This window comes from Notamacropus eugenii, chromosome 1 (assembly GCF_028372415.1).
Source record: "Notamacropus eugenii isolate mMacEug1 chromosome 1, mMacEug1.pri_v2, whole genome shotgun sequence".
NCBI classification, from domain to species: Eukaryota; Metazoa; Chordata; class Mammalia; order Diprotodontia; family Macropodidae; genus Notamacropus; species Notamacropus eugenii.
Window position 1 is genome coordinate 482371151 of NC_092872.1, and position 22221 is coordinate 482393371.

The window sequence follows — 22221 nt, forward strand, 5'->3', positions numbered from 1 at the left end:
ACACACACATTCCCCACCTAGTTTCAGTCCAAGGGGTCATGTTTGTGTGGAAACAGGGAAAGTAGTTCTCCAGCCATGCCTGACCAAGGCTCTGCTGGTATGGTTTGATGATGGAAAGTTTTCTAATCAGCTGCAGAACTGAATGTGAATACGAAAGGGACAATCCACTCATCATTCATTCTCTTTCCTTTGCAGTCTCTAGGAGGGAGGTCCATTTTGAATTGCCCCCAAGAACCCAGCTGGGGGGAGGTTGGATGTCCTTTCTCTTATTCTGCTATGGTGCTTGTGAAAATATGGCACCTCTATTTTTGCTCTTTTCTCATCTAAGGCAAACTCAGATGTTCAGGAAATGACCTTGTGAGCATAGGAGATCTAGAAGTTTTAGAGGTAGTAGTGTGTATGTTCGTCCTTCATTGCCAAAGAAGACCATGCCATCAGAGAAATAATGACATGACTTTCACTTGACTTTTGTTTTTGAGTGAGGGAGGGCTGTGCAGGTCAACAGCCTCACTTCTCCTCCAGAGCCATCTGAATCCAGTGATCAGATATTCATCAGGATGACTAGAGATGACCTAGAATGAGGCAATTGGGGTTAAGTGACTTGCCCAAGGTCACACAACCAGTGAGTGTCAAGTGTCTGAGGTGAGATTTGAACTCAGGTCCTCCTGACTCCTGCACTGGTGCTCTATCCACTGTACCACCTAGCTGCCCCAGAGGCAGTAGTAGGCCCTGGAGCAATAGTGGTCCAAGGCCAAAGAGGTAGGTATCTGCAGATAGGTCTGGAAAAACAGTCACTAGAACAGAGGAGAAGTTTTAGGGATTGTGACCCTTTGTAACAGAGAGGGATGCTGACTATGAATTATAGCGATGCACTGATTCTCTAAGATGAGAAAAAGAAAGAGCAACATCCAGGGAGAACTTCATGAGGACTTCATGGAGGGAGAAAAGGACTTTCAGGGCCAAGAGTGGGGAGGTACCCTTTTGCCACAAGTGTTCTCTGTCTATACTTTGCTTCACTGCCATTATTTAAGCCCATTGCCTTTAAATTTGTCAGCTCTCCCCATAGGGGTAACGTTTATAAACAAGGAGTGAGTATCCCTAGTTTCTTTAGGAGTGGGGAAAGTAGAATGTTTAGTACCAACTATTCTTTACCTTTCAGTAAATCCCTTTTTCTAAAAACTAATGGTGGCAACTGGCTAATTATTATCACACAGGTGGGCACACAGAAACTATAGTACTAGAAACCCCCTAGCATTAGGACTACCCTGAAAACCCTCAGGGGAGAAGTGGTCAGCCCAGCTCTGAGGACTTCATGTAAGGAAAAACTTTCTAACAGTTAGAACAATTTAACAGTGGAACATGGTATTAAGAGGTAGTAAGGTTTTCCTCGTGGGAAGTCTTCAAGGAAGGGCTGAGTGGCAACATGGGTATATTGTCAGAGGGATCCCTGTCTTTTTGGCCACGTTTGGGTTGGACTTAACGTCCCCCTATTCCCATCCTACACCTTCCCAGATCTCTTCAACCTTTGAGATTATGAGATTCTGATTATATGATTTTAAAATCACTACCAGTCCTATCATAAGGATAACAAGATATAGAAAAATAAAATCATATTTTAGTTAGAAGGATCCTAAAATGGTCATCCAGTCCAACATTCTGTTTTACTTAAGGTTAACTGGCTTGCTCAGTCACGTATTAGTGACTGAGGCAGTGCGACAGACTCTATATATGCATCCATATCCTCTGACTTCAAATGCAAAGTTCTTTCCCCAGTACCACACTGTCTCTTAGAAGAGATTACGAAAGCACTTTGAAAACTAAAGAGACATAAAATGTTTCATTTATTTTAAAATATATTTTATTTATATCATTAAATATTTCCCAATAACATGTAAAAATTTTTAACATACTTTAAAAAAAATTTTGAGTTCCAAATTCTCTCCTTCTCTCTCCTCCTCCCCCACTGCTTGAGAAGGCAAGAAATATGATATTGCGTATATGTGTGAAGTTGTGAAGACATATTTCCATATTAGTCATGTTGCAAAAGAATAAATGCACACACAAAACAAGAAAAATAAATTAAGAAAAATTTGCTTCAAACTGCCAGTAGAGTCTGTCAGCTGTATGAATTTGATTCTCTCTTTTAAAGAATTATTTTGTTTAGTGATCTTTTGAACCTTCTTTTCCATTTGGCTAATTCTGCTTTTTAAAGCCTCCTTCTCCTCATTGGCTTTTTGGACCTCTTTTTTCAATTGAGTTATCCTCTTTTTAAGGGTGTTATTTTCCTCAGCAATTTTTTTTGGTTCTCCTTTAGCAGGCTGCTGACATGCTTTTCAAGCTCTTGTATGGCCTGAGCCCATTTCATATTCATTTTGGAGGTACTGGAGGCAGAGGCCTTGACTTCCTCTGACAGTATGCCTTGTTCTTCCTCATCTGAAAGGATGGAAGGAGACACCTGTTCTCCAAGAAAGTAACCTTCTATGGTCTTATTTTTTCCCCTTTTTTGGGCATTTTCCCAGCCAGTTACTTGACTTCTGAATCCTTTGTCAAGAGGAGGGAGTCTGTCAGCTCTCTCTGAAAGTGGACAACATTTTTCACGATGGGTCTTTTGGAGTTGTCTTGTATCATTTTCTTGATCAGAGTACTAAGTCTTTCACAGTTAACCATTCTTACAATTGAGAAAGGAATCAGAATTTTCATATTAATGGACATGATAATGTGGAATGAATATACTAATAATTTAATTTTCTCAAGAGTTGCCTCTCCAGCTAGTGAATCAGACTCATAATGCAGTCAAACTTTGACAATGCTCACAGTTACCAACATCCTTGTGCCTACACACCTGAAATGAGGCTAATCAAAAATTATAGAGCCTGTTCTGGTTACAGAATTCTGGTCCTGTGATCCACCAAGTAATGACCTCCTAAAGACTCAAGTAATATTGCTCCCGCAGAACTCCAGAATTGTTTATTGTTTGTAATCCATCTTCCCCCCTCCCTTCCCATTGTGAATTATGTATATAATCTCTGTCTTCACTTAAGCAAGGTGGAATTCTGATTAGGGGAATTCCCAATTTGCAAATCTGTTCCTTATAGTGAAACTAATTAATTAAATAGCTACCTGATTACTGGCACTTTGTCTCTGGCCTGCTATTTCATCCTTCTCAGGTTAGAGACTGACTCAGTAAAGTCCTGTTAACACAATATTTCTGTCACTGTATATACTGTTCTCCTGGTTCTGTTCACTTCACTTTGCATCAGTTCATAGAAGTCTTCCCAGATTTTCCTGAAACCATCCTGCTTATCATACAATAATATTCCATCACAATCATGTACCACAATTTGTTCAGCCATTCCTCAATTGATGGGTATCCTATAGTGTGGCAGAAACTAGACATAGACCATAGACCAATGCCTGACACCATACACAAGGATAAAGTTCAAATAGGTATATGATCTAGATATAAAGATTGATACTATAAACAAATTAGTGGAACAAGGAATACTGTATCAGATTTATGGAGAAGGGAAAAATTTTTGACTAAACAAGAGATACAAAGCATTATGAAGTGCAAAATAGATAATTTTGATTACATTAAACTGAAAAGTTTTTGTACAACCAAACCCAAGGCAATCAAGATTAGGAGGGAAACAGAAAACTGGGAAAGACCTTTTGCAACTAGTGTCTGTGATAAAGGCCTCATTTCTAAATTACATAAAGAATTGAGCCAAATGTACAAGAATAAAAGTCATTCCCCAATTGATGAATGGTCAAAGGATATGAACAGGCAGTTTTCAGAGGAAGAAATTAAAACTATCTATACTCATATGAAAAAACACTCTAAATCACTATTGATTAGAGAAATGCAAATCAAAACAACTCTGAGGTACCACATCACACCTATCAGATTGGTTAACATGACAAAACAGGAAGATGATAAATGTTGGAGAAGATGTGGGAGAGTTGAAACACTAATTCATTGTTGGTGGAGCTGTGAGCTGATCCAACCATTCTGGAGAGCAATTTGGAGCTATGCTCAAAGGGCTACAAAAATGTGCATACTCTTTGACCCAGCAATATCACTTCTATGACTCTATCCCAATGAGATCATAGAAATGGGAAAGGGTCCCACATGTACACAAATATTTATAGGAGCTCTCTTTGTGGGTGCCAAAAACTGGAAATCAAGGGGATGTCCATCAATTGGGGAATGGCTGAATAAATTGTGGTATATGAATGTAATGGAATACTCTTGTGCTGTAAGAAATGATGAACAGGAAGACTTCAGAGAGACCGGGCAAGACTTATATGAACTGATGCAGAGTGAAAGGAGCAGAACCAGGAGAACTTTGTGCACAGCAACAACCACAGTGTGGGAGGAATCTTTCTGGTAGATTCAGTACTTCACTGCAATGCAAGGACTTAAATAATTCCCAATGGTCTCTTAAGGCAAAATGCCTTCCACATCCAGGGAAAGAACTGTGGGATTCGATTGCAGAATGTACCAGATCATTTTCTTTTGTATTATGTTTTGGTTTGTTTTATGATTTCTCCTGTTCATTTTAATTCTTCTATGCAACATGACTATGGTGAAAATATATTTAATAGGAATGGATGTGTAGAACCTATATAAAACTGTATGCTGTCTCAGGGAGGGAGTGAGAAGGTAGAGAAGGAAGAGGGGTAAGGAGGGGAAAAATAGAAGATACATGGAAGTGATTGTAGAACACTGAAAACAAATAAAAGAAAAAAAATTGATAGGTATCCCTCTCTAATTTTCAAATCTTTGCTATCACAAGAAGATGGACTATAAATATTTTTGAACAAATAAGTTCTTTCCCCTTTACTTTAATCTCTTTTTCCTACATATCTAGTATTGCTGGGCCAAAGGGTTTAAAACAGTTCTATAACCTTTTGGGCAGAAGGGTTGGACTAATTCGCAACTCTACTTCTCCACCGTTTGTCATTTTCCCTTTTTGTCATATTAGCCAGTCTGAAAGGTGTGAGCTGGTACCTCAGCGTTGTTTTAATTTGAATTTTTCTATTCAATAGTGATTCAGTCTAGAGCATTTTTTCATGTGGCTATTGATAGTTTTTATTTTTTCTGAAAACTTTCTATTCATATCCTTTGACCATTTATCAATTGGGAAATGAGAATCATAAAATGTTAAGGAATTAATGTTATTCTATTATTTAAAATTTTCCTTCCCCAAGCAATAATTTTAAGCCTACGACGTCTAAGTCCTATCCCCATTAAAGTAGTGTATTGGAGCCAATGTTAACGGCGGGGAAGGGGTCGCCAGTAGTAAATATGGGAACTTCATTTGCTCTTCCCCTTCATTTAAGTACTTGAAACTACTCATAGTCCTTCATTCCAATAAAAAAGATGGCCGTCCAGCAGCGGGTCCCCATTGGTAGCTATCTAAGTAAGTGCCGCCCCTTTTTCGTCCCGCCCCCCACTTTGCTCCGCCCCATTTCATTTTCTGGCTGCCAGTAGTTCTAGAACCGGAAACAGCCTCTCTAGGGTCGGGTGCGCTTGCGCGGCCCTCTGGGCTTCAAGATGGCGATGGAGATTCGGCTTCCTGTGGCTCGCCAGCGGCTACCTGAGAGTTTGGACCGGGACACGCAGAAGCACTTGGTGGTGCCCGGGGACACGATCACTACGGACACCGGCTTCATGCGGTGCGCGGCAGGGGCTCCGGTCAGGCTCCCATAGAGCCTTCCTTAACGTGCTTCTCGGGCTTCCTCTTTCCCTTCCCTAAGACCCGCGTGTTCCCGCCCGCACGAGTCTCTGTCCCCGCGTGTCCTTGCGTATCCCTTTCTTCCGTGGCTTTTCCCTGAGTGCCCTTGCAGGTGCCCACTGTCCTCACACCTGTTCCTGCACGGCCTTGGGTCCTCCCGTCCCTCTTCCCAAGTGTCCGTGCGTCCAGCTGCGTGCCAGGAGCGGCGCTCCACGATGGGGATAAGAAGGTTCCGCAGCCCCTGCCCCCCGGTAGCGCCGAGGGGGAGAGCAGGCGGGGCCCGCGGCCTTGGGTGACGGCTGGGTCTTGTTGCAGGGGCCATGGGACCTACATGGGAGATGAGAAGCTGATAGCCTCGGTGGCCGGCTCCGTGGAGAGGGTGAACAAGCTGATCTGCGTGAAGGCCTTGAAAACGAGGTGTGTCTGCTCCGCCCCGGGGGTGGCCGCGGCGGGGCTTTGGGGGGCCCAGCCTAGGTTGTAAAGCCTACTCTGAAGGTGGGGGAAATGGGGCTAAATCCTTTATTTATTTATTTAAACATCGTTAAGTGCAAGTGATACCGGCAGAAACCTCTGGAGAACGGAGTGGGGATGGACCAGAACTTCGGTTCTTGGTGTAATTCTGGATATTCTTTAACGGCAAACGAGCACTTCTCTTGTCTAGCCATAATTTTCCTTGTTAGGTTACGGAGAGGCTTGACATTTGTGTTAGTTCTAAAGCGGGAGTAAATTCCTCAAGGATTAAACCACACTCATATATCCTTGGTGGTATCGGAAAGTGAAATACTCTCATAGCCTTCAGTGACTTGTAGTCTAGCTGGGCTGAAATGCATAAAAAGCGAAGTGACACATAAGGGTTAAATGAAGCAGTACAAGAGAGGTGGTAAAGAAGTACAGCAACTAATCAGAGTAACAACAAACTTGGATCACTGCATTGAACAGTCATGACTCCAGAAAACTGGTGACAAAGCATGCCCTACATCTCTTGTCAAGAAAGTGATGGGCTAGAAGCACAGGATGAGACCTACATTTTCAAATCTGGCCAGTGCATTGAATTGTTTTGCTTAACTATACTAATTTGTTAAAATGGAGGCTTTCTATTGGTGTTGAGAGTTAGTGGGGATTGATAGAGATGTAGAAAAAAGGAAAAGATCATTGATAGGACATTTTTAAAAAGTGCACAGAAAATAAGTTCCAAATGGGACACCTAGAGCAGTTTTGTTACCAGTATCTTAAATTTAGTATATGCTTGAAAAAACCCAAACTGTTACAGAAGTTTACACTTTCATATACAATCCTTGTTTTTATTGCTTCTCTTCTGAAATATTTGTGTTTGTGGATGATTATTAAATTCATAGAAAAGAAAATTGAAAAATATAAATTTTCTAATGATTGACTTGTCTTTTTCAGGTATAATGGGGAAGTAGGAGACATTGTGGTGGGGAGAATCACAGAGGTAAAGTTTGAATCAAGAAGTTTGTTTTTAAAAAAATTCTGAATTTCACAAGCAAACAGGGAATGTTTCTATGTATATAAAGTAGAACAGAAGACAATTATGTGTGAAACCATAACTTTCTTGTATCCTTTAAAAAAGTATATGAGTCATCATGTTACTTTTAAAGTTGTTTTGCTTATGGAAATAAGTGTAGTCAACACATTTTGCCAAGCCCTAAAATGTACAAGTGCATCTTTTGTCCATCAACCTTCTTCTAGAATTGTGAGTAGTCGTTGATTTGGTTAAAGTTCTTAAAAGACTTTTGAGTTGAATTTATTTTTTAAGCTCCTTTCACTCATCTTCAGTTCATATAAGTCTTTCTAGCTTTCTCTGAAACTGTCACTTTCAACGACTCTTACGGTACAATCAGTCACCACTATTTTCCTGTACTGTAAGCTGTTTGGTGATTCCCCAAATGACTGAATACTCTTTTTGTTTCCAGTTCTTTGCTGCAACAAAGAGAACAGCTATAATTATTTTCATACACATGGATTTTTTTCCTCTTTATTTGATCTCTTTGGTGTGTAGGCTTAGAAGTGTCATTGCTTGATCAAATGGTACAAACACACAGCTTAGTGACTTGGGGCATAGATTCAAATTACTTTTCAGGATGGCTGAACCAATTCGTAGAGATTGTGTGCTTTAAAAAAAGTCAAACCTGTGACACAATTTTTGGTAGAGGACTGTCCTGTATTTTGTAATGCATGATTAGTTAAATTGTAATTTGTGTTGTTTTTGTTGCAGAAATTTAGGCTGTAATATTTGGGGTCACTGACTGTCCAGAGTCTGGATTCATGTAATTTGAGTCAGTAACTCTAGAATTTCTTACTTTGTAGGTTCAACAGAAGCGGTGGAAGGTGGAGACCAATTCCAGGCTGGATTCAGTCTTGCTTCTGTCATCCATGAACCTTCCAGGAGGAGAGCTGGTGAGCGTTTGCAGCTAAATTCCATTTTCCTGCTGTCCAGCCTTAGCTACTAAAGCTTGGGATTTCTACACAGACAGTGGACATCACTGGCATGTTCCATTATTGCTCTAAGAAAATGTAGAGGAAATTTACTGGTAGGATTAAAACATCATTCTTTTAAGTGATGGAGTGCTAAATTTTTTCAACATAGGCAATGTTTATTCTTACTTTAATGTAACATGAAATATTATTTGAAAGGTCCGTATACAACAAGAACTAAGACCCCTGGTTCTGTTCATTTTCCTGCTCCAACTCTGTACTGCTTTACACAGACAGCATGTTTCTGGAAAGCTGTATGTAAATTACATTTTAGCATATAGACTCGTGATGTAAGTTTACTATGAGAAACTTTTTTCTTTTTGGGTGAGGCAATTGGGAACTTACCTAAGGTCACACAGCTAGTAAGTGTCAAGTGTCTGAGGCTGGATTTGGATTCAGGTCTTCCTGACTCCAGGACTGGTGTCTCGCTGCGCCACCTAACTGCCCTGAGAAACTTTCTGTAAAGGAATCGTATACCAAGCCTTTTTAAAAAGTTGTTTAAAATTCCTTCTAATTTTTCTATCTTTATATGACTGGATTTTCATATCTGATTTACTTAAGGTGGTGTACACCTGTACTGTCATGCAGAAGTGAAAATCTTGTTAGCCCTCATGTTTTCCTTTTGGATTTAATGGTTCCTTTGGATGTCATTAACAGTCTTAGGGCAGTGTAGAAGAAAGAGGACAATTACAAAATCTCTAAGAGAGCTCAAAAATCATCAGCTTCATCCTGTATCTGAACAGGAACCCTTTCGACCTCATCCTTGACAAAAGGTCACCTATCCTGTGCTTGAAGACCTCCATTAATGGGGAGCGAACAACTTCCTGAAGCAGCCAGTGCCATTGCAAGACAGCTCCTGTTGTAGGAAGCATGTCCTTCCACTGAGCCTGAGATCTGCCTCTGCAGGTCTATAGTAAGGAGAATGACACCGCCATGCTCAGATAGTGGTTGCATGTGAGATGAGCAGTGTAAGTCCTATTGTCCTCATTTTATAGATTAGAAAACAAGTTTAAGGCGGATAATCTAAACAGGTTGGCATCAGGGATGGAATTCAAACCCATCTCTCCTGTCTGTGACTGCTTCTTTCTGCCACTGTGACATGGCGTCTTTAACCTGGTGCTCCCCTCTGAAGCTAAATAGGACAAATCTAAATCTGTCTTGTGCCAGTCTAGGCAACAAGTATGTATTAAGAGCCTCGTATGTGCCAGGCACTGTGCTAAGTGCTCATAGTGACAGCCCTTTGAAGGCTGCTGATAGGTCTCCTCCCTCAAAGTCTCTTTTCATTCAGCTATTTGCCGGTCATTCAGTCCTTAGATAGTATGGTCTCCAGCCTTTTCAGCTTCCCAGTCTCTCTTCTCTGCCAACTTTGTGTCCTTAAAAATATAGAGCCTCAAACTTAATACGGCAATAATTCAGCACTGATGTAATCAGGAGAGAATATGATGCGATTATTACCTCTTGCCTTTTGGACACTAGACTGCTCACTATTAGTTCATTCCAAAATTAGATTAACTTTTTTGACTGCCATGTCTTACTGTTGACTCACTGAGAGTATAGTCTCCTTAAAACTTCCCATCTGTTGTCTTTGTAGTGTTCTCCCATCCTATACTTATGAATTTTTTGCATAAAATTTTATATTTATCCTTATTAAATTTCCATCTTGAGAGGCAGATTGGTGTAGTGGCTAGTGAAGTGACCTCAGAATCCTGTATTCAAGTCTTAACTCCATTCATCCTGGCTCAGTGTGACCTGCTTTAAGCCTTTCACTTCTCAGTGCCCCATGCTAGTCCTGAGACCAAAAGTTGCAGAAGCAAACACTGATCTTTATGGTTTGGAGGAAGGTTTCCTCCCTTGGAGACCCCTGTACCAACAAACTCAAACATTTGGTTCCCAGCCAAATGAAAACAAAATAAAACAAACATCAACTTACTAGATCTACCCTCTGTGCCCGCCTGGCTAGCTTTCCCTTCTAGCTTTGTGTCATCTGAAAATTGGACATAAGGGGGAGGTGGGAGGAGAGAGAGAGCAGCAGAGAGAGACTGCTGCCTTTGATTGACTGAGGTATGATAGTTCTGCTGTTGTGCTTAAGAAATGAGGTAGGCCCTTATGAATAATATAGTACAGACTTCTTATTTTTTATGGGCGGGTAGACTGGGGCACAGAGAGATAAAGCAAAGGGGTTAGACTATGATTCCTAAGATCCTTCTGGCTGTAAGGTTCTCCGATTTCCAGAGTTCTTTTGGGGGATCATAGGATCCTAGACTTAGGGCTGGAAGAGACCTCACTGGCCACCTCATTTTACAGATAAGGAGGCTTATCCAGAGTTATCCACATAGCCATTGTCTGACACAGATTTGGATTTGGATCTTTCTGACTCTTGTCTAGGACTGTCCCCACTATGATTTGAGCTGCCCAAGACAGTTTACATCTTGGTAAATTGGTAGCAGATGTTATTTAGCTATTAAAGCTTAAAACTGCCCCAGGACTTTTGGGATACCTTGTATAGCTCCAGTAAATATTTTCATATGGAGAAAAGAGAAATAAGATCTGGGGAAATTTGTTTCTATGAGTTGATGTAAATAACATTTTTGTTTCCTTGTGTACTTCAGAGGAGAAGATCTGCAGAAGATGAACTTGCAATGAGGGACTTCTTACGGGAAGGGGACCTTATCAGTGTATCCTTAGAGTTTGTCGTTTGTCCTCTTTCTGCTTCTGCACAGAGTGGCAAAATATGGTTGAAATTGTACTTAATGATGTGATAAGCCAGAGAATTTTCACAAGTACATGTAAACTTAAAGCCAAGGTCATGGATACTGATAAAGAATTTCTTCACTTTTTCCATGAACTCTGTTGCTGCTTTTTTTAGATACCACCAAGTTTGGCTCAGCTGTTTTCTTTGTGACAGGTTTGTAGTAGCCTGGGCTTTAGGTTACACAGGAAAATTCACTTTAATGATAAGGTAGCCTTTTATCCCATGGGATTAAAAAGGGTGTTTTTTTCAGACCAAGTTGTCAATCATAGCTATTGGAGAATATGTAGGTCAGAGTTCTAAGTTTTACAGGGAGAAAATAGTGAAAATGGAAAAGAAATTGAGGTGATAGGAGCCATGTTTGTATGTATGTAAGGGGAGGAGTAGGGGAGGGGGATGAGGAGAAGATATTTTAAAATGGGAATGGAGAGGTATAAGCTGTAGACTACTGTTACTTCCTTCATCACTAGGCTAGGCTGAGGTCCAGGCAGTGTTTTCTGATGGTGCTGTGTCTTTGCATACCAGGAGTCTCAAATATGGAAAAGTAAGTAGTATTTTATAGCATTCTTACTTTCATTTTCATTCTTTTTGTAACTAAGCCTGCAAGTCTTTCTAAATCCCTAATACAGGAGCAGAGATCTCTAGGGGATTCAGTTTATTATAAAGTTACCTTATTAAAGCTAACTTTTTTTTTTTAACAACTCCTTTTCTTAAAGAAAAAAAATCCTATGACTTGTTAGGCCTCTTGGGTTTATATATGTTCAATTTTCCGAAGTAGAACAAAGAAATCTTTCCTTGGGAAAGTAGCTACATCTTCCAGCATTCCAAGGCCTTCAGATATGAAATGGAACTCTGTTTTACAATGTGTGCTGTTGTTCTCTATTGTTGAAGATAATGCTACCAAATCCCTTGTTATTTTAGGGATTGGATTTGTGCCAGTTCCCCTCCTTTGGGCAGGGAGTGACCAAGGAATGAGACAAAGCCAATTGGTAATAAAAACCTTGACCTTGTCCTCATTGCACCTGGGATTTAATTGCACCAACTCACCCAGACTGTTTAGTTTAGTGATTCTGATTAAAAGAGATTTTGAATAGTCAGCTGAGAGTAAACATGTACAACATTTATACAATACATGAACATGATATAGAAATTGAATTTTGGACCTTTAAATAGATTCTTTTATGTAAAAATTCATCTTTTGATATCATATACACACAAACTTATTCATGAATGTACACACATATCTGTGTTGGCATGCGTATATGTGAGACAGCAATTGCTTTTAAGAAGGTAGAACTAGAATGGGGGGAGAGACTTCTGATTATACTCAGTCTATAAGCAACTTCAACTCTGTGTGAGATTTTTATTTTAACTTTTAGAGTTAATTTATGGTATGTTTAATTCTCCTCGCCAACCTTTGCTGACTTCTTGTAATTGATATTTTAGCTTGGGCAGGGAGTTCTCGTCCAGGTCTCCCCTTCTCTGGTGAAGCGACAGAAGACCCATTTCCATGACTTGCCTTGTGGTGCCTCTGTGATTCTGGGCAATAATGGCTTCATCTGGATCTACCCCACCCCCGAGCAGAGAGAAGAAGAAGCAGGGGGCTTCGTTGCCGATCTGGAGGTAGAAGTCAGATTATTTCCAGAGTTGGCAAGTGAATGAGGCATAATGAAAAGAATTCTGGATCTGTTTTTGTGGCATGTTTTTAACCTCCCTATTGATGGACATGTTCTTGAGTTGTTCATCCCACAGCATTCTTTATTCAGAAAAGATTTACGTTTTTGACCAATTGATTGTTAGCAGAAATAATAGGCAATCCTAGGGGGATATCCAAATATTTACTTCATAATGAATGAGATAAACCTATCCTTATTCATTTTTTTGGACTCTCCTCTTTCATGTATTTTACTTAGACTTCATTCAGCCAGCATTTATCAAGTACTTACTGTGTACAAGTTTCTGTGGTAAACATAAATGAGCTGATAATAGCTCTTACATGCACTATCTCATTTGATCCTCACAAGAACCCTGCGATGTGGGTAATGAAAGTATTATTCTCACTTTATAGACAAAGAAACATTCAGGGAGATTAAATGAGAGAAGTCAGGGCGGAGGGGAGGGGAACCTGTGGCCTCAAGGTCCTCAAGTGTAGCCCTTTGAATCCAAACTTCACAGAACCAATCCCCTTAATAAAAAGGATTTGTTCAGTAGAACTTGGACTCAGTCAGAAGGCTGCACCCAAGGACCACATGTGGCCTGCAGGTTCCTTACCCCTGAGCTAAGCCAAGGCTCCTTCCTTTAAGGATCTTATAATTTACTTGGTGAGATTAAGACATTCACACAAATATGCTATGAGGTAGCATTTGACAAATTCTTTGATACATACAAATTGCTATGTTAGCGTAGAGGAAGGATAATAGTTTCTGGATGAGGGCAGTCCGGGAAGACTTCATGAGCGAAGGGTCTGAGATGGATCTTGAATGATGGGTCAGAATTAAAACTGATGGGAGTGCAAGGTCAGGAGGTATCATGGAGAAACAGGAGCCATCAGCTCTGCCCTTTTTTCCTAATGTATGATTTGAATTTCTATTGGTATTGTTTTCAATCTTTTCATTTCTTTTGGTGATTTTTATCCTTTACCTTTGTGTGGTTGACTCTGAATGCATTTTCCCTTTTTTTTCCCTAACTCTTTTTCCTCTTATGTCTAGCCAGTACCCCTTTCTGATCGGGAGGTGATATCTCGGCTCCGAAACTGCATTGTTTCCCTGGTGGCTCAGAAGATGATGTTGTTTGACACTAGTCTCCTGTACTGCTATGAAGCATCTCTTTCCCATCAGGTATTCAATTGGGTTGTTTTCCATGTTTCACTGTCTGTTCTAAACAGTTTTGTGTTAAAGATGAGACAAGGTCTCTCTCTCCCTTAGTCACACCAAAGACAGTGAGCAGTCAGCCACCTCTATATTAAATGTTTTATAATTTTCTTTTTATTTACAAATGAGCAAATCTTTGAGATTTCTTCAGCGTCTGGCAACTTCAGGATCAGGTGGGATGGACATTCTAAATTCCACTGATTTATTAACTCCAGGGAGCAGCTAGGTGGCACAGTGATAGAGCTCTGGGTCTGGAGTCAGGAAACTGAGTTCAGATCTAGCCTCAGATGCTTATTAGCTGTGTGACCCTGGGCAAGTCACTTCACCCTGTCTGCCTCAGTTTCCTCATTTGTAAAATGAGCTAGAGAAGGAAATGGGCAACAACTCCAGTTTCTCTGCCAAGAAAACCCCAAATGGGATGATGAAGAGTTGGGCATGACTGAAAAACGATGGAACAACAGATTAGCTCCAGATTCTTCAGGTTTGGTTTCTTAATTCCTCCTAAAACAATATCTTTATTCTGATCAACAGAGAGAATCCTTCCAGTTTATTAAACTAATGCTGTAGTTTCAACAGGTTCTGTCCCTTCCTCATCCATTGTATCCAATCAGATGCCACCTTTGTTTCTCCCTTTACCACATCTCCTATAGCCATCTGCTTCTTTCAAGTCACAGAGTCACCTTTCTAGTTCATCCACTCATCACCTCTTACCTGGATTATTAGAACAGCCTCCTAAATGAGATCCCTGCCTTGCTTCTCTCCCTTGTCTAAACCATTCTCCTTTCACATAGCTGCTAATGTGACTTTGCTAATCTGCAGATCTGACTGTATTACTCCACTGTGAAATTCTAGTCATTCCCTTTTATTTCTAGAATAACATAGACTCCCGTGTTTGGCTATCAAATGCCTTCACCACCTGGCCCCAAAGTATCTGTCCAACTTTATTCTGTATTACTTTGTTTCAAGTACTCTACAGTCTGAACTGGCCTTCTCTCTGTTTCTTACATATGAGACTCTATCTTCCACCTCCACATCTTTGTACTGGCTGCCCCACCTACTTGGAAATTAGTCTCTTGTCGTATTTGACTCTTAGAATCTTGTATTTTGTTTAAAGCTGCTCAATGTACACATCTATATGAAACCTTTTGGGATCTCCTCTAAATTCACTAGGGCGTCCTCTGCAAAAATTTGCCTGGTATTTATTTTGTAAATATTTATGTATTTACATGTCTTTTGAGCTTAGAATTTCTTGAGGGCAAGGGAAAGTTTCATTTTTGTCTTTGTGTCTTCATTGCAATTTAGGCTTAGTATATGTAGTAAGCATTTAATAAATGTTTATTTATAAATTTTGTAATTTATAGCCTATTCTATTTTCTGGGCAAATTTCTTTTATTTCTTCCTTTCATATTAGCTTATTTTCTTTGTGTTGTGTGTGGCTTAGAAAGCTTGGTTTGATGTTGGTTCCTTATCTGTATGAACAACTTTATCTTTTTGTCTTTTAGATCAAGGATATTTTAAAACCAGAGGTAATGGAAGAAATTGTAATGGAAACTCGACAGAGGCTTTTGGAACAGGAGGGATAAGGAAAAGAATTTGGACATGAAGAATACTGTATATTTTTGGCTGATACAGTTCTTGGGAAGAGCCTAGTCACGTGATTGGTTCTTTGTTGGAACATGAGTTTTTTTATATAGAATTTTTGACCAGTATATGCAAAGGAGTCACTGTGATGGACACTCAGCATTAAGCTAAATGAAGAGCCAAGAAAAGAATCATTTGATCAGCACTGACAAGCATTCTTCTGTCTCTTACCTATAGCTGTTCTTTTTTCTTTCCCTTTATATAGAAAATGAGGGTGGTAAGAACATAAGAGGAAAATCGTGCCTTTGGGCTCTTTAGTTAGAGCTTGAGTCCAAGCATTAGATGGCAGTTTCAGCCTCATTAAAAGTATGTGATGTTCCCAGCAGAATTTGCTTCACTGCCTGGGATAGTAAAGAGAATCCTTTGTCTTGCACCCACCATCATTCAAATAGAACAATGTAAATAAACTCAGTGACCCATGAAATTGGCCCTATAAAAGACATAGCAACTCTGACCCCAAATGTTACTTTTCAAGCTTTTTTTTTTTTGAGCAAAAACATCACATTCCAGTTATATTTTAATCAGTTTTTTAGATTAAGTTTAAATGGTGGTAGTTTACTCAGTTGGAATCTTGCATCCCATTTAATGGCCTACTTTAAAAGGATAGATTTAACTTTGGTGAACCTTGCGCCTTACAACTCTGAGAATGGATTCTAGATTCATCCTTACAAGAGTGGAATCCTCTTCACCAAGACCCCTTATTCTGCCCAGGAAGATCTTTTTTGATACTGATAATGAAGGGTGCTTAAATTGCCATCACTGACTTACAAGTCACCTTGCACTGATATTAGAGAGGATGAATTAATTGAATCTGTGTGCTTTGACAAAGGGGAATGAAACCAAGACAATGATTTTGGCACAGCCTTTCCTGGGACATGGGCATTCTTGTGCAGTGTTTTTATGTTGTTTGGGTTAGGTTGTTGAAAGACAGTTGTTTTTTAAAAAATTGCTAAATATTCTTGTACACATGCACATACTATTTTGGTACACTGGTGGAATTCCTAGTATTTGGTTTCTGCCTTTTTGTTCTGTGTCACTTGGGGGCTAATTTGAGTGAAGTATGTCTGCTGACAGATTCATCATATCACACCCCCCCCAAATACTCAAAGTAACCTTTTACTTGAGCTTTGGATTATATTTTCCCACACTGAATTTGACAGCGCTTAATACATTAGATAGTTTTCCTGGAATGACACATTAGTTTTCCTTATATAGTTACCTATGATCTCAAACATGTCACTCCTGTCCCCAATTTTTGTGACTTATTCTATTTTGAATGAGTTTGCAGGGTGAAACAATCTGTTTAGCTCTGTTTCAACTTATATTTAATAGTTCTTTTTATTTTTAAAAGGACAATTTTCTAGCTTATGATATTTTGAAAGAAATGAAAGGGCCTAAGTAGTAGCTTGCCTGTGGTCTAAGATAACTCATTGAGGGATTTGGTTTGGGACCAGATTGTAAGCCCCTGAAGGGCAGGGACCATCTTATATTGCTGTGCACATGCCACACCAGTGTTCAATAAATATTTGTTGAAAAAAATTTTTTTGTTCAGACCTGAGATTTTATTTGTAGACAGAGTTTCCGATAGGAAAACTTGGTTCACAAAACAAAATCTTTTACAGATATAGATTTGCAACATAACTTACGTCTTAAGAGAGATGCTTAAGGTTAAGAAATTAATGTACTTGGTCATGGTCCCACAGCTAACGTGTCAGAGGCAGGACTTGAATCCAGGGCTTTCTGACATGCCAAATAAATGTTAACTATTATGTAGAAAATAGCAGCTGTTAAATTTTTTGGTTGATAGTATTGGTTTTTAGAATATATTCAGTACCAAATATATCCTTTCCTCCCCTACCCAATGAACTTATACCATAGAGAATAAAAAGGAAATGAAAAAAAATTTTTTTAAGTAGTTTAGCAAAACTAGCTGAACAAGTGAGGCTAACACTAGCGTTCCAAGCTCATGTTATTTCTGCAAAGAGTTTAGCAAGGTACATTTTATTAGCTCTTTTTAAGTCAAAGCTCTGTTATTATGGACATATTTCATCCTTTCGTTCTTACCATTGATGTTGTAGTCATGTATATTATTTCCTTGGTTTTGCTTTCTTTATTGGTTTCTGTCTTTTCATGCACCTCAGATTCTTGCCCAATTTTAATTTTTAATAAGTTATTTTCTTCAGTTAATTTTTGTACCTCCTTTTCCATTTGTCCAGTTGTTCCTTTTAAGGAGTTATTTTCTCCAGTTAGGTTCTGTACCTCCTTATTCATTTGCCCAATTTTCCTTTTTAAGGAGCATTCAGTGAATTCTTTTTTTCACTTGGTCAACTATTTTTAAAATCATTGGCCAATTTTTCTTCTACCTCTCCAGTTTGGCTTTTAAAATCCTTGTAGAGCTCTTCCAAGAATGCTTTTTGGCCTTGAGACTAGTTCATATTCCCTTTTGCAGTTTCAGAAGTGTCAATGTTGTCCTCTTCTTTATTTGTATTTCTGTTCCCATAGTAAGATTCTGTGGTCTTTGCTTTTCTGATTGCTTCTTGCTCATAGTGATCTCTTTTTTCCTGGCTTTTAAAGTGGATCTCTGCTTCTGGGGCGCAGGGGCTCTGTCCCATGTTTCTTGTGTTGAGAACTGGAAGCTTTGTGTGTTGTGGCCTCTGGTTCTTTAGCTAGAAGCTAGAATGCTGTAGCTTATTTGGTGCTGAGCTGGTTGGTGTGTGCCAAGGCTGAGGCCAGGGGAAGTCATTCTGTGTTCCCAGGGGTTACACTGAAGCTCCTGGTGTGAGGTGTAGGGGAGGGATGGCCTGGCCACAGGAGGTTTTCTCCCTTAGGTATATACTAGAGCACAGGCAGGCTCAGGGGCTGGTAAGCCCCGTCTGCGCTGGTGTCTGCTGGTTACCCTGCCTGTGCTAAGGCATGCCTGGGGGCCTGGGGTTGGTGTGTACTGTCTCTGCGCCCTTGTGGCTCAGAATCTCCTGCTGCTTCACTGAGGTGGGGCTGTCTGGGACACCCTGGATCCTGCACTAGTCCCCTTCAACTACCACAGGAGGGACTCCCCTTGATGATCTCACCGGCCTCCAGAGCTGAGAGACTGCTGTGCCCCTTCTGCTGATCCCACTATTACAGGACTTGTCCTGGGGAAATAACATCTGTTTTTTTGGGGGGTCAATAAGGACAGGATGAGAGCACTTACAGTTTACTCCACCATCATGGCTCCCAGAAGTTCAAGGAGGTGACTTTCAAACATTTAGTCTATGGGCTGATCACCCTAGGAATGGCTGCTGATGTTACCACAGGCCCTGTACTTCTCTCTCAGTTCTGCCAGACTCCTGTCCTATGCTGAAATGTTTGGGAATCAGCACTGCAGCTTCTGATTCAGTCCAGCCCGGTGCTGTTCCTGCTCCACCATGGCTGTGGCCAAGTCTTCGCTGGTGTAGCCTGTGAAATCGACTCTCCCCAGGCACTATGTAACAGATCCTTCCCATTGAGCTTCCAGCCTGTCCTGGGCTGAAAATCTGTCACACTCTGTCTCCAAGTGGATTCTGCCACTCTACAATTTTTCCAATTCTCTTTTTAGAGGTATCTGAAAGAGTCTGTGGAAGAGGTGACACCGTGCTCTGACTCCATCTTGGCTGCGCCCCCACACCTCTAGATTCTTCATATTCCTTATTCCTGACAGTGCAGTAATATTCCATTACATGTATGTACCCCAGTGGTTCTCAAGCTTTTTTTGTTAACAACATAGTATTTTTTGCTGGTGGGAATTTGGAGCCCACTGAACATTTAAGTTGGCAACACAATGGGAGATGTCAACATGCAGTTTCAATTCAATAAAAGCAAGCCATTTTTGTTGAATTCTTTGTAAAGTTCTAATGTGTTTTTAGTGGGTAAGGCAAGTTTTATTTTGTGAATACTATATTTACCATACTGTGCTTGTCTCATACTCACACACATCAGTAATAACATGATATTCAAAATTTCATGACCCACTTAGCAAAACAAGGCATTCTCTTTATTTTGCCATTCCAAATCAGTGGGCATCATTTTGTTTCTTTGCTACAACAAAAGTGCTGCTATGAATATTTTGATGTACATGGGACCTTTCTGATCTCCTTGAGGTACATACATGTTTTCCAGAATAGTTGGATCAGTTGACAGCTCCACTAACAGTGTATTACCATGCCTATCTTTCCAGAGATGTTCTAGTCTTCATTATTCCCATTTTTATCTTTATCAATTAGTGAGGATAGAAGTGAAATCTCAGAATTGTTTTGATTTATATTTTTCTAATTGATGGTGATTTGGAGCAGTCTTTTGTGCTTTGCCCACAGATTCTTTTGGAGGATGGCAGCTGGTCTTATTTAATTTGTTACTGAATCACTATACTGTAATTATTTTGTAATTTAGTTACTGTCTGTGACCACGAGAGGGTGACATTGTTCAGTGAATCAAATTAGCTAAATGCTTTACTGAAAAAATTCTGCAACGTTTTCTTGTATTTTTTTTTTTTTAGGATTTCTTTTTCTTAAAAATTAACAATTTATTTTGAGTTTGACAGATATCAACAAATATGAATATTTCTATATGCAAAGTGGAATAAAAAGATTCGTATGTCCCATTTGTATAGTGTATACAGCTTTAAAAAAAAGTATATATTAAATTTAACACTATTACCAACACTACTACCTTGCTGGTTTCTGCCTCTTCTGAACTTTCTTCTGTGTATCTTTTTTAAAATAAATTTTTATTGATGTGTTTTGTTTTTATAAAGAACAGACTTTTCCTTGTCTATTTCATATTTTTCTTCCAGAAAGCCACCCCATATAAGAAATATTTTTTAAAGACAAAAAGAGGAAAGAAATCAGTAAAACTGATCAATTCATTGCAAAAGTCTGAACTTACATTTAATATATCATACTTGTGGACCTACTACATCTATAAAGGGGTGAGGTGAGAGGTAACTTTGAATCTCTTGTTGGGAACCCGTGAGTATTTTTTTGTAATTTTGTAACATTCACCTTTTTTCGTGGTTGTTTCCATTTAAATTATTGAAGTCATTGTGTGTATTGTTTCCTTGGCTGTGTTTACTTTATACTGCATCAGTTCAAATAAATCTTTCCATGTATCTCTGTATTCATCATATTCTTAATTTTCTTGTTTATCCTTCTTTAAGCTCTGAAAGTTTGTTTTTGCCTTGCCTTACAGATAGGGATTACAAATCCTCTTCTTTTAGATTCTGCTGATGCAGTTAATTTTGTTTCAGTCCCTTATTTTTATTCTATGTATGTTTTCATTTTTTAAAGATGTGTTTCTTGTTAGCAAGAGATTGTGAGGGTTTGTTTTCTCATCTAATCTGTCATTTTTTCTATTTCACTGGATTTTTTAATGTATCCACACTTAAAGTTATGAGAGGTTTTCATTTTCCACCATTTGTCTCTAATGTTTTATCCCCCCAAGTTAAGACTTTTTTTCCTTCTTTTTCTGTAAAAACAATAGTATGTCTCTTCAGTTATTTCAATCTACTTTAAGGTAATCCTATTTCTTGTGAATTCTTCTCTCACCCTTATGGCCCTCAACCCTCTTACTTGTCATGCCTTTCCCTAGGAAATCCCTTGGATTTTGGCTTTATTTATTAGTTCCTTTTTCTTCCTTTTATCGATTTTTCTAATTCATCTGGCTTTTTCCTCTCTCAAATAAGTGGCTAAGTAAAATAACCCTTTGTCGTCTTCTCTCCTTCAACTTACTTGTTTTAAAATTTCAATTTCTGTAACTTTTTCTATAAACAGATTTCTTTCTCTTGTTCGCTTCATTATTTCTTTTCCATTTCTATTTATTGTAGACTTTTATTTTTTTGATTCAGCTTTGGTTTCTGTATTCCTCATCTAAACTGTTTCTTTGGTATTGCCTTGTAGATCTTGACTCCTGGCCTCCCTCTTCTGTTGTGCCTCATTCTTAGAAATGTCAGCTCCTGCCGGTGACAAAAGTATTGCCCTGTGATAGTAATTTTCATGTCCCTGCTTGTGCAGTTTATTACTACCCTTTGCCCTCCTCCACAATCATTTTTTCCCATTTGCCATGAAATTTCTCAGAGTCCTTACCCTCCCACTCTTCTGGATGCCAATTGCCCCCGGAGTTCTGATTTGCTCTTTCCTGAGGTAGGGTAAAAGATATTTCTAAACACTAAATCCCTGCAAATTATACCTATTTCAAGATTTCTGTCTCCTACTATGGAAAATCTTCCCTTTGGGCATGTTCTTCAGTGGGACCTTCCTCCCACCCCTGAAACATTGCCTCCTCCCACTCTCCACCCCTCCCCCCAGTTTCAATCCTTCTCTTTACCTCTCCAAGCATAGTCATGTAGACCCTCTTCTTTCTGAAAGGCTACAGAAGTGATTTTCTCTTCACTGTTTACAACTGCCTTGATCAGAGAGCAACGATATTCCCCTTATCTTCTCCTTTTCCCCTTTTATGTGGCTTTAAGAACATTGATTAACCTGTAGATGGCGGTATTGAGGTTTTGCCCATGCACTATTTGACTTCCCATTTTCACCCGTGTTTTGTTGTGTGGTTTTAAACATCTCTTAATGGTCTCTTTTTTGTTATTTGTTGTTGTTAACTCTGTTGGTGCCTTTCCTTTATTTTATTTTTCCTACTTCCTGGGGTAATTTATTTCTTTACCTGTGCCTTCCTTGGTTGCTATACGTGGTTACCTTTCTTGTATTTTTGT

The 22221-nt window shown here is 39.4% G+C and overlaps 1 protein-coding gene across 1 annotated transcript; it reads left to right on the forward strand.

Moving 5' to 3' along the window:
• The first annotated feature begins 5470 nt into the window (after positions 1 to 5470).
• Positions 5471 to 16882, forward strand: EXOSC2 (exosome component 2). The gene is made up of 9 exons (XM_072632732.1): positions 5471 to 5682; positions 6057 to 6158; positions 7149 to 7194; positions 8070 to 8159; positions 10847 to 10912; positions 11462 to 11530; positions 12433 to 12609; positions 13695 to 13823; positions 15359 to 16882. The coding sequence occupies exons 1-9, from the start codon at positions 5561 to 5563 to the stop codon at positions 15437 to 15439; spliced, it is 882 nt and encodes a 293-aa protein (XP_072488833.1). The 5' UTR covers positions 5471 to 5560; the 3' UTR covers positions 15440 to 16882.
• Positions 16883 to 22221: the final 5339 nt, after the last annotated feature.

Bases quoted from the DNA above. Each gene is read 5' to 3' on its own strand.
- EXOSC2 (XM_072632732.1), top strand. From the start codon at position 5,561: ATGGCGATGGAGATTCGGCTTCCTGTGGCTCGCCAGCGGCTACCTGAG. The intron at 5,683-6,056 runs GTGCGCGGCAGG...GTCTTGTTGCAG, and splicing joins ACGGACACCGGCTTCATGCG to GGGCCATGGGACCTACATGG. The intron at 8,160-10,846 runs GTGAGCGTTTGC...TGTGTACTTCAG, and splicing joins ACCTTCCAGGAGGAGAGCTG to AGGAGAAGATCTGCAGAAGA.